This window comes from Vanessa cardui, chromosome 17 (assembly GCF_905220365.1).
Source record: "Vanessa cardui chromosome 17, ilVanCard2.1, whole genome shotgun sequence".
Lineage (NCBI taxonomy): Eukaryota > Metazoa > Arthropoda > Insecta > Lepidoptera > Nymphalidae > Vanessa > Vanessa cardui.
In genome coordinates this window covers 10,890,869-10,910,214 of record NC_061139.1, presented here as the reverse complement: position 1 = coordinate 10,910,214, position 19,346 = coordinate 10,890,869, and the positions used below count along the sequence as shown (strand labels likewise).

Sequence of the window (19,346 nt, the reverse complement as noted above, 5' to 3'; positions counted from 1 at the left end):
TGCAAAAGTATGAGCAAAAACACAGGTGCGTTTTGTACTCGCTCAATCCCATAACACGAACATGTGTAGTATCTTTTGGATCACAAGGAGTCCGATTTCTTTTTCAATGCCTTTAGTAACACATAATCGACGTCGTCGTCGCTATTAAAAATATTATTTTTTTATAAATATTAAACTTTCATGCCGCTAAACCGTCTACGTTGTACGTTAGCATGATAATGAAACGTGCCTTTTAAAAATATTATAGGAATCTTTAAGTGTTCCGTACGACCTCGTTATATACTTTACACATTGCTAACAAATTCACGCGAAATTTTCAATTCGAGTAACAAGTTTTAAAACGACACGACCACGACACGATCACGTCACGATCGTCGCGAGTGTCGTATCGTTTGAAAATCTGTTTCGGTAACACGAAGGCTTAGACTTTAACAGCGACCTTTGCAAATGTACACGCCACGTGACTCGTGCTCGAAGTGATGCTATGCACTAGCTTAATCTATACTAGGGAAGTTCTACCGGTTCGCTACTAGCTCCGTTTCGGGGCGGTTTTTCACTACGTTTAATTCCTCACGTGCCTTTCATTGAGCAGGTTGCCTGTCTCCATTATAGATAACTACTACAATACAATTATTGCTTAAAACGTTCGTTTTAGCATAAGTTTGGAAACGTGATGCGTTTTGTCATTGATCACAGTTGGCACGGGTAAAGTGTGAGTCGAGCGAATTGTATTCTACGAGAGTCAGTACTTTTAATCGGATTAATATATTTCGGAATTTCTATAAAAACTTTGGATGAGATCGCATCACGTTAATTTGTTATAATTATTAAATAATTTCGATAACAAAGTGTTACACACTACAGATAATCAAAAAATTATTTATACAATATTTTTTCGTATAGTACATTATATAGTTTTATGTACACAAGCATTTAAACCGATTACGTTCATCTAATAACGAAAGAATACAACGCGAATACGAACAGCAAAACCTTTAATCTCTAATATCGTCTTTATTACAGACCGTTAAGGTCGAATATCGTATGTACAATTTTGACAAATGCCTGCCGATGGTCTGCACCGTGGCTACATGTAGTTATCCCGTCAGACGCGCACAGCTCCGAGCACCGACATCCGTCCGCCCTACGAACCAATCGAATCAATTCCGTCGTATTTCACTATTCATGGAAGAACTGGAGGATTGCTTTCGTTAATATACCTATGTGTAGTTTAACTCTCATTATTTACAGGAATCACGTAAATTAAAAATTACAAAACTACGAAATTAATTCCAACCTAACGAATCATTTACACGGATAATACTTTTTTGAGAATAACATTAACTAACACATTAAAAGTAAATAAATACACACATTCCCGAATGTGTCGCGAGAACTGCGATCGCTAAAGAGATATCGAATGAAACGGAGTCACCGGATGGCGTATTACGCGTAGAACAGCAAACGGACGAGCGTCCACTCAACGAGTATCCGTCAATGTGTGTGCAGCGAGTGTGAGCGTACGGCGAGGAGTGCTCAGCGCCGCGGAGTGCTCAGTGAGCACGGGGGCTCGCGTGAGCACGCCGTGCCCTCGTGAGCACGCAGCGCGGGGCGCTTAGCGTCAGTTGAGCGGCAAGCAGAACATGTGCTGCAGCAGCGTGGGCTTGCGCGGCAGCTCCGAGCACACCGAGTCGTAGTCCGACGACGACGAGTCCGGAGCGTACCCGTAGGCCTGCGGACACGCGACTCATGATCATATACGACATCCATACGTGCATTTACAAAATCAAAATAAACTTTATTCAAGTAGGCTTTTATGAGCACTTTTGAATCGTTTTGCAATTAAGTGAAGCTACCACCGGTTCGGAAAGTTGATTCTACCGAGAAGAACCGGCAAGCAACTCAGTAGTTACTATTTTTTAACATTTGAAAAATACAACGTCATGTTAATTGAATACAATTATTTCAATTAATGTTACGGAGGGAGATACCATTGTTACTTCTGTCGGGGTCGTCATACGACCACGTGTGTGTACCTGCGCGTGTAGTGTGTGCAAGTGGTGGTGGTGGGGGTGCAGACGGCAGGCGTGTTGTCACACGCAGTCCTCCAGCGACATGAGTAGCGGGTTCACGTATTCGAAGCCTTCGAACTCCGATTGGTCGATATCGGCGATCACGGTACTGCGGGCAAATAAGAACATCATGATTGTAATCTCCTGACCGAATTCAAACATTGAACTCTTGAACTATATCAATGGTGACGGTCAAACTATGCAGGAAACATTATAGTGCAAAAGTATGAGCAAAAACACAGGTGCGTTTTGTACTCGCTCAATCCCATAACACGAACATGTGTAGTATCTTTTGGATCACAAGGAGTCCGATTTCTTTTTCAATGCCTTTAGGGCCAAAAGCGTTCTTAAGTTGCTTAATGCTTGGAGCTTCGAGCTTTAGTATTTATTCCATTGGGATCCATGTGTTATAATCATTAGCCTAGAAGTACTTTGTAGATTTTAAAGAACTGAGGAGGGAGGACTGGTTTTATAACATGACCATTCAATGGTCGGTCGTATGGGATGATCGAGGAAGCAACTTACTCGTTGTCGGGCGTGAGGTGCACGGGCTCGTCGGTGAACTCCGGCGGGAAGTTGGCGAGGTCGCGCTCTCCCTCCAGCCGCGGCTTGAACGGTGGTACCACCTGCTTCAGCTCCAACTGAAAAATACATTTACATTCGTAAATTACAAAACAATAGAACTAGAATATATACTGCTATATATTAATTATATATTATTTATTATAGTTTATATATTATTTATTATACATTAGTATATATTATTTAATAATAAATAAAAAAAAAAAAAATCAGTGTGGGCCACGTCTCCCAAGAAGACGACAAAAATGATTTCCAGCGAAGATCTGCTGATGTTTAGTATAAATATAAAACGCCAAAATGTAATTGAATATAAAATGTAAAAAAAGGCACGGGCATCTGCGAGCCTGTGGATGTTGTATTTTAAATAAAAAAAAAAAAAAAATAATAGAACTAGGTGGTGATACTGTTTCAAAGTCCACCAATGTTAGTATTCATACAAACTGAAATAAGATACGTACCATCTCCCACTCGATGCTCTTGAAGAAGGGATGGTTGACAATGTCCAGGAAACCCGCTTCGCCGCAGCCGAGCCGCTCCACGGGGTTCTTATTGAGGAAACCCTTCAGTACGGACGCCGCCTTCACCGACAGCGATCGGGGAATACGAATTGTCTTCTCTAGGATCACCTGAAAAACATGGAGTATCATTTGTAACAGCTCCAATATTGTTTGGAAATGTACTTTACGAAATGGATCCAATGAGAACAATCAGCAGACAGCTAAAAGTTTAATAGCCTGGGGTGTATTCCGCAGACATTTCTAACTTTGCCGTTTAGTAAATTCAAATCGTTTGTAAAAAATACATTGGTAGAAAAAGCATATTATTCGATACAAGATTATATATATATATAGATTTATTATATATTATAGATGATAAAAAAGCGTGGAGTCAATACCTGTTGACTTCCAAGCAGGATGTATTAATTTAAATAATTGTATTCAATTAACATGACTTTGTATTTTTTAAATGTTAAAAAACTATTGAGTTTCTTGCCGGTTCTTCTCGGTAGAATCTACTCTCCGAACCGGTGGTAGCTTCACTTAATTGCAAAACGATTCAAAGTGCTTGTAAAGCCTATTTGAATGAAGTTTATTTTGATATTGATTCTGTACCTGGAAGAGATAGTCCTCGGTGTTCTGTCAATTAACATGACTTTGTATTTTTTAAATGTTAAAAAACTACTGAGTTTCTTGCCGTTTCTTCTCGGTAGAATCTACTTTCCGAACCGGTGGTAGCTTCACTTGATTGTAAAATGACGATTCAAAAGTGCTTGTGAAAGCCCACTTGAATAAAGTATACTTTGATTTTGATTTTTGATTTCTTTATGGGCCTATTTGAATGAAGTTTATTTTGATATTGATTTTGTACCTGGAAGAGGTAGTCCTCGGTGTTCTGGTCGGGGTTGTCGGCCGCGTGCGCGATGTCGAAGGGCGAGCGGCCCGCCAGCATCTCGTAGGTGAGCACGCCGAGCGCCCACCAGTCCACCGAGAAACCATACTCTTCCCCGCGCAGGATCTCCGGCGCGATGTAGTTGGGCGTGCCGCAAAACGTCGACGTCGTGTCGCCGGGCCGGACGCCCTCCTACAAGACAAGGGGGTTTCACTGCGTTTGCTAGTTAGCAAACTCTCTCTTGCCATAAAATACGTACAATATGTTTTCTGGGAAGTAATTATTGTAATAATGTTACGCTTTGAATTTAATCACTTAACGACGTAGAGTTTCTATTTATTATCTTTAAAAATGTAATCTTATAAGTATGTATATAATATACTGATGAAATGCTCTTGTGCTTAGGTCACCCGGATCTTGCTGACGATCCTGGATCTCTGCTTAGTCGGTTAAAAACTATGCATGTGGTACAGAATTTTTAAATACCTGATTTAGGGTATTGATTTAGTCGTGCTCGGCAGTAAAGGTAAATATAGTGATGCAACTTGCAAATGTTGCATGAAATTCTTTCAGAATAAGCTTATCGTATTGGAGTACGCCGTCTTCTCATCGTAACGTAGTTATGTTACGATGAGAAGACGGCGTACTCCAATACGATAAGCCCTGATACAACAACAAACAACAACAGCCTGTAAATTCCCACTGCTGGGCTAAAGGCCTCCTCTCCCTTTAAAGAGAAGGTTTGGAACATATTCCACAACGCTGTTCCAATGCGAGTTGGTGGAATACACAAGTGGCGGAATTTCTATGAAATTTGTCACATGCAGGTTTCCTCACGAGATGAATTATAAAGACAAATTAAGCACATGAATCAGCGGTGCTTGCCTGGGTTTGAACCCGCAATCATCGGTTAAGATGCACGCGTTCTAACCACTGGGCCATCTCTGCTCTTAAGAAAAGATTCATAATTATTTCATAATTAGATATAACTTCGCGATCAATGTATGTATTGGTAAGGTGAGCTACCTTGCACATGCCGTAGTCGGTCAGCTTGATGTGCCCCTGGTAAAATCGGGTTACCTTGCACATGCCGTAGTCGGTGAGCTTGATGTGCCCCTGGTAAATCGGGTTACCTTGCACATGCCGTAGTCGGTGAGCTTGATGTGCCCCTGGTAAATCGGGTTACCTTGCACATGCCGTAGTCGGTGAGCTTGATGTGCCCCTGGTAAATCGGGTTACCTTGCACATGCCGTAGTCGGTGAGCTTGATGTGCCCCTGGTAAATCGGGTTACCTTGCACATGCAGTAGTCGGTGAGCTTGATGTGCCCCTGGTAAATCGGGTTACCTTGCACATGCCGTAGTCGGTCAGCTTGATGTGCCCCTGGTAAATCGGGTTACCTTGCACATGCCGTAGTCGGTGAGCTTGATGTGCCCCTGGTAAATCGGGTTACCTTGCACATGCCGTAGTCGGTGAGCTTGATGTGCCCCTGGTAAATCGGGTTACCTTGCACATGCCGTAGTCGGTGAGCTTGATGTGCCCCTGGTAAATCGGGTTACCTTGCACATGCCGTAGTCGGTGAGCTTGATGTGCCCCTCGTGGTCGAGAAGCACGTTGTCCAATTTGAGGTCGCGGTAGATGACGCCCCGCTCGTGCAAGAAGTGCAGCGCCAAAGAGATCTCCGCCGCATAGAAACGCGCGTGCTCCTCCGGCAGGCGGCGCTGGCGCTGCATGTGGAACCTACCACGCACACATACACACGAGTGAACACACACATACGAGATAGACATATATATAAATAAATATGAGACAACATCACATACATTACTCTGATCCCAATGTAAGTAGCTGAAGCACTTGTGTTATGGATATCAGAAGTAACGATACCACAAACACCCAGACCCAAGACATAGAAAGTAATGGTAGTCTACATCGACTCGGCCGGGAATCGAACCCGGGACCTCAGAGTGGCGTACCCATGAAAACCGGTGTACATACCACTCGACCATGGAGGTCGTCGTCGTCGTCGTCGAGGTTAAATATATATATTTAACCAATACTCCAAATTAATATAGAAATAAACATTTAAAATAGTTAAGGAGATTTTTCTAAATGTTTGGTAAAAATACTGGTCAAATTATTTAAAAAGAAGAAAACATTCCATCATAGTAATATATTAGCATTTTCATTTGTTGTTGAGAAACATATGAAGTATATATTTCGAGACGCATTTCTTATATTAATAGTGTAATTCTTATTAAACATTTTACGTGTTTAAAATGTAAGTAAATATTTAACACTATTACATATTTCCACATATTAATCATACGACCAAAAACTAAAATTCACTTCGACCTCCATGGTCGAGTGGTGTGTACACCGGTTTTCATTGGTACGCCACTCTGAGGTCCCGGGTTCGATTCCCGGCCGAGTCGATGTAGATTACCATTAGTTTTCTATGTTGTCTTGGGTCTGGGTGTTTGTGGTATCGTTACTTCTGATGTCCATAACACAAGTGCTTCAGCTACTTACATTGGGATCAGAGTAATGTATGTGATGTTGTCTCATATTTATTTATTATTATTTATTATTTATTTACTTACATAAGATCACCGCCCCTCACGAACTCGATGACGAAGAAGAGACGACTCGGCGTTTGGAAGCACGAGTGCAATCCCACCAGGAACGGGTGGTTCGAAGCCGTTTCGAAGACGTGCTTCTCAGTCTGAACCCAGTCGATGTCCTCGTCGTCCGTCACCAGGGCTTTCTTGATCACCTTCATTGCGTACACGCGTTTCGTTCGCTTCAGTTCCACCATTAAGACCTGGAGATGTTATCACATAATTAGAATTGTGACAAAAAAACAAAAACAAACAACAGCCTGTAAATTCCCACTGTTGGGCTAAAGGCCTCCTCTCCTTTTGAGGAGAAGGTTTGGAACATATTCCACCACGCTATTCCAATGCGGGTTGGTGGAATACACATGTGGCAGAATTTCTATGAAATTTGTCACATGCAGGTTTCCTCACGATGTTTTCCTTCACCGTTGAGCACGAGATGAATTATAAAGACAAATTAAGCACATGAATCAGCGCTGCTTGCCTGGGTTTGAACCCGCAATCATCCGTTAAGATGCACGCGTTCTAACCACTGGGCCATCTCGACTCTTGAAAAGAATTGTGAAATGAAATATAATTGTAATTATTATAAAACGAAAGGTACGACAGAATATGCTATTAAATTAGTTTTACAAGACGATGATTGTCAAGAAGTTGTAATTACAAATTATCTATGGTAAAATATACCTTGGCGTAAGATCCACGACCGATGACTCTGATTAGCTCGAAGTCATCTAGCGAGTACTGGCGCTGCGAGCCCGGCTCGAGGTCCTCGTTGCGGACGGGCGCCGAGGCAGGCGCCGGCGGAGTCTCCGGTAACGGCGGCTCGGGATCTGCGCGAGACCTAAAATCACAATAACAAATTGTTTTCATAATGGACATGAACAAGATTGACAATCATAAAATACTTATAAATGATGGAGAAAAATTACTCCAAATATGCTTGAAATGTTACAAAAAGCATATAAGTAAGCTATAGCAAAGGTAAATAATCTTACCTAACAGAGGAAGCCCTTCCAAGCGTACTCTCCCCGTTAGCGTCATCTTTAACCTCGATGGGATCGACGTGCTCATTGGAGCAAGGTTTCTGGACCAGCTTGTGGCATTTCTTATGCACCAACAGCTTACACTGGATGCACTTGAATCCTTGCCGTCCCAGTCCCCATATACGGTCTTGGCAGAAGGCACAGAAGGCTCGCTGAAGTTTAGAAATAACAGAAATAAGTTTATTTTTAATAGAAGATTTTGCCAATAATTGGGTCACCTGATAGGAAATTATTATTTTTTTAATAGATTAGCATAGTAAGAGATATTTAGCGCGCCTTGCAATCCCGATGCTTTATCAACAAGGTGACCTCAATTGATATCTCTCCGCGCCCACTCAATCTCCACACCGAAAGACAACACTGCAACGTGCTGTCTCGTGATACAATCTTGGAATGGGTAATCTAATTAATTTGTAAAACGGTATATGAACACAACCGAGTTGTCAGGCAGATATACTTTCTCATTTTCATCGTTTCCAAAATCAAATAAATAAATTAAGAAAATCCTCTGCAGCTCAACTAGTTATATCCTGAACCCTTTAACTATAACTAATTATTTGAAAGGAGGCGTTACTTGTTTTTTTTTTTTAGCAAAACAATTTTCTAACAGACAGTTACGGTATAGTAGAATTTATTTTACTCACTCTATTAAAACGTTTAGCTTGAAATATGTGACCATTAACTCTGTACAGTTTCCGCCACCGACGAGCGCCTCGCCTGTAGATGCTGCCTGCAATGTAATAAATACGTTTATTTAATATTATTTACACATAAGTCTCATCGATATCTAGCAGTTACTGTTTAATTGAACAAGCAAGTATATGCCAAAAAATAAATCGAAATAACACTAAAAAAACACTGAAGAATTTTCATCTCTTATAAAATAACAGATACTACAAAACACATGTAATGTACTAGATAAAGCATTGTAATAAATATTAGATTAGAGTATTCACGTGCCACAAAATAAAAACATAAAACGAAATATTTTCAAAATTTAAGTTGGGCGAACGAGTCACTTTGTTAATTCAAATTAACGTTTTCCATGGCATCACAGATATTATCTGAGCCTGACATCACTAAAAACCATTAAAAAAACAAGTTAGACCTGTCAAAAATGTTGCAATATCCAGCGAACAAGACATGGATGGAACGAGGCATGGTACCGACTGTCGTTCATAATTATCGATATCTTATCAACTGAACGAATTTCCACGACTGACAATCGAAACTAGATTCTCGCTTAACGAATGAATATACATTTCGAGGAACATTTATTAATAATAATTGCTATCATGATCAATCATTGCTAATTATAAATCTCGTCATAATCCAACGAATCGTAGATATAGCTCACTCATTACTTACGTATGATTAACAATAATAATATCGATTTTAAATCAAATGCAATATTAAACAAATCAAATTAAACAGTTTTTCTCAATAATACTATAAAGTATTTATTCTTTTAATTTAAAGTCCATCTTTTTTATGTAATATGTAGGGGATCAGCAATTGGGCCACCTGACATTTATTGGTCACCAACGCTAAACATTGGCGCTGTTAAAAACATCAACCATCCCTTACTTCGTCAATGTGCTACCAACCTTGGGAACCAAGATTTTATGCCCCTAGTGTCTGTAATTGCACTGGCTCACTCATATTTTAAACTGGAACACAGCAATACCAAGTATTGCTGTTTGGCGGTAGAATATCTGATAAGTGGATGGCAGCTACTCATCCGTCATACTCCAAGTAAACACAATATATACACGACGTTTTGTCGACGGAAGTCGATTTTGGCTGACAATATAGAGCAGGAAATAAATGTGACTAATATATTTTAAGTGTGATTTCCAGTAGAGTATCATAGGATTATATTCTATCTCAACACAATTCTGGGTTTTGTTTCTTGTAAAACTTCTTAACAATCCTTGTTACGGTGGGAACAACCCACTAACAAAATCTGGAAGTTACTCAAGAGTCTGGTACTACGAAATCTACCAAAACTCGCAATAAAGCATTGCCGACGTCAAATTATGGGGATTATGGTAAGCGAATGAACACTAACATCATCAGGGTTCTGTTACGAACAAGAGATGATTTAAGTGGTTTTCGACGTACATCTACGCCTGCGATTAAACAGGACAATTCCAGACAAGAGGTGAGGTAACATATTATGTAAAATATGTTGGTGTTGGAATGCGGATATGAGTCGCTGATGTTTATCATTACATAGTATAAAATAAAGTCGCTTCCCACTGTCTGTCTTTCCATCTCATCATCTTTAAAAATACAAAACGGACGACCGCAAGGGACATAACGGTATGTATTGTCTCATGGCAAAACAGCTGTGAACATTTTATATAAAGATATATTAAGTGTATTTAGTATCACCATTGCACCCTGTCCTTCCAATTTTCCTTCATGCTTGTTTCATATCAAATTTAATCAAATTCGGTTCAGGGGTTTACACGTAAAAGAGTAAGACAGACAGAGCATTCTTGAATTTCTAATATAAGCATAGATTAATTAGAGATATCATTCGATGATATATATATGATATCATGGAAAAAACTGGAGGAGGCCTTTACCCAAAAAGGGGTCCATATTTCACACAATGGAGACTAACCACACTAACAATAAATTAAGAAAACTTACTAACAAACTACTAATTTCATTTGAAATGTTATATTGAAATATGGAATAAATGGCTTTATTATTATTATTATTATTATTATCATTCGATCACTCATCAAAGTTTCTTTGAAATGTAAGATGTACAGTCTCGAAATTAATTAGCTAATTATTTCTTTAGACAACATGAGCATTCTCGAGAAGAATAAATTTTATGGCAATCAACTCTAAAGAGGTTAAAGGCGGGCGAACTACGAGTCGAGTACCACTTAGATACGATACGACCTAGCTAACTAGTTATTTGGTACGCAAGTTCCTTATGCTTCATAAGTTTTCGATAAGAATGGATTTTACGGTACGTAACCGTGAAGAGGCTTACGATGTGAACGAACTCATCTGGGAATCATAAAGGAATTGAGTCACTCCTACGCTTTACCTGGAACTAAAAGTCACTTACACACACAGTAAAATAGAAGACAAAGTATAATTGGGTTCCCATTATATGATTTCAGGCTCCAGGTTTATGTCGTCTTAAATCCCATCTTTGGCGAAGCATGACGGTTTCAGAAGTTTTTTAAACTTCGAAATTTTCAGTGTCAACAGTCGTTAATGACGATATTAAAATGGGTTAATTTATGACTATTTAACAATTGAATATTTCCTTTAAATACATAAATAAATTATCTAAGAAATCTAAATGATTATGTACTGATGTTAAAATACAATTTTGGGCAACAAGCCTTTGAAACTTTGGAGAAATTAAAGTAAATCTTCATATGAGTATATAATGGAACACAATGAGCTGTTTAGAACCTCATACGTTATTAACGTGTATGCGATCTATTATGCTCCAGCGAGGACGTTGACTTTGACCTAGAACGAACAGTATCTCATACACATTCCTCTAAATAATAAATAACTTGAACAATTCAAACTTTCATCGTGCACGGGAAAATAGTCCTTGTTGTAACACAAGCATCGAGGGTGTACACGTGTTGAATCGTGTGGTATTGTTATGGCAAGCAAATTGTGTGTAGGGACAATAGCGGGAGGCGTGTAGGGCGATATTCATATGGTAATGCGGCAAGCGGGCGCTCTCGCCTCTCGTGTAGATTGTTTGAGTACTTTCCGAGCGTTATGATACGAAATACGGAACGTTTATGTTCGAGGTAAAAAAATTGTAAAAAAATCCCGCCTACGTGTACGCAATTCTTTTTTTTTTGCCTTTATTTGACCTTTCCAAGTGTTCCTCTAAAGAAAATTGTAACATTCGGTGAATGATTTATTAATGGGGTGACGGGTACAATTTGAATACACATATGTAGTACATATGACATTCTATTAAAGTCACGAAGAAAATACAGTTGCATTGTGTGTAAAACTATTGAAGTTTTTACTAACAAAACATTACAAGTAGGTATTATATACACAGGAATATAAATCTAGTACATATGTATGTATATAGAGAATATCGACACGGGAATTTTATAGACTTGGTCTAAACTCTAAAGCAGACTGCAATTAATTCTCAATAATCTTTAAAGTCTTGAAGGATAATAAATAACATATACATATAAATAGTATATATTATTATAAATACTATGATATTTGTCTGTAGTCATAAATTCACAATCGTTTTCTTTGCAATGCCTAACCGAATAACTACGCCCAATATACTATGGAGGATTTAGTCAAGAGATGCTTCGCAATGATTAGACTATTGACGTCACTACAAGCGTGAAAATCATCAGTTCTTGAATATTATAATTAATATAAATGTATTACAAAATGGTTTTAACGGTATGAAAGTAATCCAACCCAACCTAACATCCTCCGTTTCTGATTTACAAAAGAGCGTATTTACTCTGCAATTTCGTTGAGCAGTTTTCGTTTCTTCAATGAGTGAGTAATGGCCCTCATTACGGGAGTTTTGTTTGCGATGCAATTAAATTAAAACAAAGGCGGTACTTACGGTCCTCCCCCGCGCAGGGCATCCCCGGCGCCGCCGGGACATTGGGAAACACTGGAACAAAATTAAAACGTTATTATTGTTGAACAATATATTCGCAGGTTCGTGGTGACAAGTACACATATTTTTTTGTCTGGTGGATGTTTTCTGTTTATTTAAATACAGAAAAACCTTATTTTTCAGCGGCCACTAATTTGTAAGCAAAAATCTATTTACCAATAGTTTAAAATTATCAATTTGCGTACGCATTTTTTTCTTAATAAAGGATTCAAAACTCTTTTTTGTAAAGCTTGTAACTTGAAACCTTTGTCATTTAAATAAATATAATTTAAATTAGAATGAAGTAATTACATAATTTTTAGAAGAGTGTTAAAATAGAGTAAACTTAAAAGCCTTCGAATTCCCACAGCTGGGCGAGACCACTCAGTATGGTGACAAATATTCATATCTTATTCTACTATGGTTTGCTAAGTCGCTGGTTAAAATAAAAGCCTACGAAACTATTTACAAGGTATCAAAACTTTATTGAAATATATTTAATCGAAAACTCCATTTAGCTCTTTCGGTATCAAAAGTAAGCTGTTAAGGATACTGGCGAGTTCCGAGTGTCGGTAGCAGCGATTACGATGCCTCGACCCCGCGTCGAGTGTCCTCATAGCCGCCGGACAATTATACCTCTCGGACAATTCGAGCGCCATTAACTGACCGACTCCGTAATAAGATCATTGTATAATAACAGGAAATTATATTAATACTTCGAGCTTCATTTAATTATAATTAAATAAATAAGGTTGACAATATATCGTTTATGTGATGACAATAAAGATTTTCATGTTGATAAAAATTACTAACAAGATAATCTATTTGCAAATAAGACAATAAATCAACGTAACTTTAGAACAAGTTATCAGTAGAAATCCGTCATTTTCATCATTAGTGTTTATCGGTTTGTTTCTTAAAAGTTGGAGATATTTCTTTCAGAATCGGTCTTATATTTCTGACAGTCAAAAAAGGCTCAGCTACTTTATTGGAGGTATGCCTTATTTTATTAAAAATAAAATAAAATCATTTTTGTTCTTCATTCACATTATGTTAGTATTCACAAATGGGAGGAGGGAATTAAATGAATGTCTTTTAATATCATTGGTCAGTTAATCATATTCGAGACTGTTATCTTTCTTGCTCTCCAGATTTTAGAAACAAAAATCAACTAAGTGGTGTTTGTCCAGACATAAACCCACGATATTAGGTATCAATGTATCCACTGAACCGTTTCAGATATTCACATACAACTTACTCGGTATTGGGTAAGTTGGTTAGGGCTTGGAGCATTTGATTACCAATTTAATCGAAACTTTGAAACGGAGCTGTGAGCTTAATGTTCAACTAAGCTTGTGGCGCTACTACAACATTGTAAAATTTTTGACATAGATTGCTTAATATAAAGCTCATCCAATCGAAGGAAGGATAGCATAGAATAGATAGCTATTTATTTTAATTAAATTATCATGTATTGCTTGACTAAAATTCAAATACTAGCTTATTAGCGTACTCATTGCTCCTTACAAACCAGTTTGATGTTGTGATGAAGAGGGTACACTTGCCCTTTAATGTGAATTTAATTATATTAATATTGAATCAAAGAAAATAGAGATGGCCCAGTGGTTAAAACGCGTGCATCTTAACCGATGATTGCGGGTTCAAACCCAGGCAAGCACCACTATATATATGTGCTTAATTTGTGTTTATAATTCATCTCGTGCTCAGCGTTGAAGGAAAACATCGTGAGAAAACCTGCATGTGTCTAATTTCGTCGTAATTCTGCCACCAACCCGCATTGGGACAGCGTGCTGGAATATGTTCTAAACCCTCTCCTTAATGGAAGCGTAGGCCTTATCTCAGCAGTGGGAAATTTACAGGTTGTTACTTTACTTTACTTAAAAGAAAATATATATAACCATTACAACTATATCTTATCGAAAATATCTAATTAAAAATCTTTAGATAATACGTTTTATGTGGATTGTGTATGTAAGAGCCGAGGTAGGTCAATGGCTAAAAAACGTGAATCTTTTATGAAGATTCAAGGTCAGATAATCAACATTGATTACACGTTCATTTTTTTTTCATTCAAAAAACATAATGAAGTTACAAGTGGCTTACTAAGATTTCTGGTTTAAGATCAAAATCTCCTTGAGACGAGCCATTTTGTCCAAGTGTGGGATATTTACTGTTACCTTTACTTTTCCATATGTATGTGATTGTTGGTAGAAATATGTTCTATATAAGTTTCCACGGTAAGAACCTTAACTTTAAATATTGTTTGCTAATACTTCGCTCGCTATTGTTGGAGTGAATGGCGGCTCAGTTTTGCAGCACACACAATATGTCTGTATAAGCTGACAGTTCTCACAATATTTTCTTGTATTTATCGCAATAACTAACAATAACAAATGATATTACGACCTCCGTGGTCGGGTAGTGTGTACACCGGTTTTCATGGGTACGCCACTCCGAGGTCCCGGGTTCGATTCTCGGACGAGTCGATGTAGAAAATTCATTAGTTTTCTATGTTGTCGCGGGTCTGGTTGTTTGTGGTACCGTCGTTACTTCTGATATTCCATAACACAAGTGCTTTAGCTACTTACATTGGGATCAGAGTAATGTATGTGATGTTGTCCAATATTTATTTATTTATATTTATTTATTACTGTATAGTACGACACAACTTAGAGGTAACATCGGCGAAATTCGTAAAACCGATCACACCCGAATTAAGAGTGTCTTTAGAATCATTTATGTTTATTAATTTCAAACGTAATAATTTGTAATATCATATAACAAAGTATTGATGATTAATTGTTTTTGTTTTTTTAATTTGTCGATGCTACATTTAACTTGTGACGTACTATACATGTGTATTCTCGTTTTCTTGTGTTATGATTTCCTATTTCCTTTATTGTATATAATAAGCCTACGTGTATTATGTCTACATGTAATACAAAGGAGAAAAAATATATTTCAACATTTCATATAATATTTTAGCAATCATTACTAATATAATGGCTCTGTATTTTCAAGAGCTTAATTTGTATTTATTGACTTGCAGTACAAAGAGACGTCGTGAGGATACCTTCACGTTTAAAATACAAATTTGCCACAAGTTAAACCACCAAACCGAATTGGAGCAGCGTGGTGAAAAATGCTCCAACCTTCAATTAACGAAAATGTGGCATTTCAGCTGTGGTATACTTATACGCCGTAACTTACTTTGACTAACTATTGGATATAAATCACAAATCAGACTAAAATGTTTATTAAGAATTTTTATTCAGAGAATTTATAAAAATGAGACATAAACTTGAAAATGGTAAATGGTAGTTTAATGCAAACTAAGTTAAGGACATAATGAGCCGCTCACGGGCACCTTATCCCGGAATTCCTAGAGGACGAGATGAAACACAAAGAGACGTTAGACGCGGCGCACTACGGGAGCTTTATTTGTAAGAGCAAAGTTAATTTCGCTGACAGCAACGAAAGAAAAAAAATAAACGCAGACGAGAACCGAGAGCAATCAGTTTAATGCATTTGAAATAGAACAACAGGGAAACTAGCGGAACGTAAGTTTTATTAATAACTTAAGTTCGGAACGTCTTGGGACGGGCATAAAAAGTTTTCGCTTGCAGGATTTACATGGAGGATTTATTTTATTTGATTTATTCAGCGGGACTTTTGTTATAGACAAATGTTTTATTTTCAGATGCTTTAAGTGGTTTTGCTCATTAACCTTAATTCTTTTTCCTGGGCAAATTGAGCACCAAAATAATTAGGCCCACCGATCATAGACTGTAATGCTGGAAGGGATAATAGCCATTCCTTTCATCACCATTATTATGAGCACCTTCTGACATACATCCCTTCAATCAATCAATCAAAATAAACTTTATTCAAGTAGGCTTTTACAAGCACTTTTGAATCATTCATTTTATAATTAAGTGAAGCTACCAATGGTTCGGAAAGTAGATTCTACCGAGAAGAACCGGCAAGAAACTCAGTAGTTACTCTTTTTTAACATTTAAAAATACAACGTCATGTTAGTTAAATACAATTATTTAAATTAATATATCCTGCATGGAAGTCAACAGGTATTAGCTCCACGCTTTTTTATCATCTATAAAATCTTGTATATACCTTGTTCCTGTTATTACACTGGCTCACTAACCTTTCAAACCTGAACACAACAACACTATGCTGCTGATTATTTATAAAAGAACGACTTAAAACAGCACATTTACGAAACCAACAATTAATTGAACAAATACACGAGACAGCTAGACAATATATTCGTCTATTGCTGAGATACGGGGAAGATAGCGCGCTCTTTATTTTCGAAAGAATACGATTTATTGGATGTGACGTTTTTGTTCCATTTCATTATCCTGCGTAGTTTTATCTCGAGACGATCGCACAATTACGTAAACGAAACGCTTTAATTGTTTAGAAGGAAATAGAATTGTAGACACAAAAGATAACTGCGTATGACATAGCGGAATAAAATTCACTTTTGTTTGTTAATTAAAAATAATTAATAAACGAGACAAAAATATTTTTAATTATATATAGTTATATTATATTTAGTTTTGAGTATTCCCTCGGCTTTACGAGGGCTAAAAAGTTTAAGATGAAGAAGTGTCTAAAAAGTGACTGTAGTCAATACCAAGTTAACAAAACGCTATGAAAATTAATAAGATACAGATAATGAATGATGAGAGTACTTGTACAGAGGATCTTGCACAGAGTGTAAGTTTATTTATTATGCTATGGACAAAGTTGGGACAGCCAGTTTATTATAAAATCCGTTCGATTATATCGGGAAATAAAGTTTCAAGTCAAAGTAACATTACGAATTAGAAATTACTGTTTCACGTACAATTCTATCCGAAATCGATACGAAAATTTGAATTCGGAACCATTCAATTATACGATGCATTAGTGTATTTGAACAACTAGCCTTTCGTGTTGTGCACATGATATAATGCGATTGAGAGCTAGGGCTGGCAACTAACTTCTCAATTACATTAAAACTTGAAGTGAAACTTCTTTGGGCGTAAGTGATAGAGTCTAGTGCAATGTTTCACGTGTAACATTTTAAATACAAAAAGGTTTTACTTCAGTCTGTACGTAAATATACAACAATTATATATTTTCTTTTCCATGCAAGAACGACTGAATTTCCATGAGTTTAATTTGTGTTTATAATTTGTCGAACTCCGCCGAGTTTAAGGAAAACATCGTGAGAAAACATGCTTACGTCTAATTTTTACTACATTTGTATCCACTAATCCTTATTGGAGCAGCGTGATAGAACAAATCCCAGCAGACGAGATCCCTGGGGACATCAGGGCTTTATTTTTTATATAATATTTAGTATATTTCAAGGCAAGAATCTAATTTCAATTTTTCGTCAAAACACTGTATTGATGTTATAAATACACAGAGACACGAAGTCAGTTACGATTATATTTACAAATGATTTGTATTTACGATTATATTTTTCTGTTTAAAACATTGGAAAATCTGAAACTTATTTTGATGTCCTGTATCACCAACCCTATGTACTGTCAATAGCGAGATACGATCCCCATACAATGACAAAGTGCTTTTACATACTAATAAGTGTAACTGAATTTCGATTGACCGATGTGTTGTTTACCGACATCCACGTAGGCTATCCTGGCAGACCAGCCAACTACGCAGGACATATTATAGTGCACTGGTACTCTCTCTATTCTGTCCCTCTCACAATCAGATATTATGGCCAATCTGACATGACCATAATTTCAGGAGCAAGACTAAAGGCTTTACGTGTTTTTCGAGGCATCAGAGCGTCCACACTTCTAACTTCCAGACTTAGGGTATATTAAAGATAGCGGCCCTATTAAGGATTTGAACTTGGAATCTCAGAATCTGTGGCCTTTTATCAAGTCACTATAGCAACGACCAAAGACCAATCTTGGTCACAAATATAATATCCAACGTATGTTAATAAACATTAATGTAATATTGGTGATATTCCGAATAGAATTTGCCAACTATACTATGGAAATGCATCAAGAGTCTTACACAACTACACGGTATCGCATTTCCAAGGTGATCCACACCACCTTATTTCCTGTTCACGTTTAGTTTACCTCATCAGTCTAGAATTGAGTTAGTTACCCGCAGTCTAATGCTATTTCGAACTTTAGTTACGGTAGACACATACACCTCCGACTATAGATTACATATAAATACCTTAATGTAAAATATAAAAGTTTCATGAATAATGTCATAAAAACTTTTTATAGTCAAGTTTTTTTAATAATCAAATTTAAATAAGTAGAACCATGATATTTTTGTTTTATACCTTTAGATGATATATAAATATATTTAGATGGCTTTAGCAGAAGTTAAATATTTTTTTAAAAAGAAAAAGCTTATCCGCCATCTTGTATCGGCGTCCATTTTGAATGAATTACAACATTTAGTAATCATGTCGTATTATACATATCTAGTGACTGTAAGTAATATTAAGCTCAATCGGCAAAGTGGAACTAAATATTATAGTAGTTCTTTTTTTTTTTAACTAAAATGACTTGACTTAAGACTTAAGGGTGCAAAAAAATATAATTTATAAAAAAACATGTATAGTATTATATATAATAATGGTTTATTTACAAATTTTGGACAGCAATTTAAAAAAAAAATCTTTATAAACGCAATATGATATAACAACGTTATTTATATATTAGTAAAATCTGTTATATTCATCTACTTAATAAGCATTCCAAATCGAAGTAATTTAAACAAGGGTTTCGTGTGAATTGATGCCTTTTTTGTTCATTTATGCTTTCAAACTACCGACGTGACGTCCTGTTTAATATCCGGTTTTGCAATATTTTAATATCGTATGTATTATACTAAACTACAATAGCAACTTAAAAATCACATGTCGATTTAAAAGTTTAAAACAGACTACATTAAAAAAAAATCTAT

General features: G+C 36.9%; 1 protein-coding gene across 10 annotated transcripts in view; it reads right to left on the bottom strand.

Annotated features, from left to right (window-relative positions):
* Window positions 1–2,067: 2,067 nt before the first annotated feature.
* The window catches only part of LOC124536838 (atypical protein kinase C), a 239,611-nt gene continuing 222,332 nt past the window's right edge, over window positions 2,068–19,346 (bottom strand). For 9 of the 10 annotated variants that reach the window (XM_047113472.1, XM_047113471.1, XM_047113468.1 and 6 more), the window contains 10 exons: window positions 12,315–12,365; window positions 8,350–8,435; window positions 7,658–7,857; window positions 7,347–7,503; window positions 6,645–6,865; window positions 5,601–5,781; window positions 4,023–4,235; window positions 3,113–3,280; window positions 2,598–2,713; window positions 2,068–2,181 (listed from right to left, as the gene is read on the bottom strand). In XM_047113472.1, the coding sequence (XP_046969428.1) occupies window positions 2,094–2,181; window positions 2,598–2,713; window positions 3,113–3,280; window positions 4,023–4,235; window positions 5,601–5,781; window positions 6,645–6,865; window positions 7,347–7,503; window positions 7,658–7,857; window positions 8,350–8,435; window positions 12,315–12,365 (1,481 nt within the window). In that variant the 3' untranslated portion in view covers window positions 2,068–2,093. Of the gene's footprint in view, window positions 2,182–2,597; window positions 2,714–3,112; window positions 3,281–4,022; window positions 4,236–5,600; window positions 5,782–6,644; window positions 6,866–7,346; window positions 7,504–7,657; window positions 7,858–8,349; window positions 8,436–8,813; window positions 8,890–12,314; window positions 12,366–19,346 lie in introns of those variants that run through there. The other variant, XM_047113476.1, reaches the window with a different exon arrangement.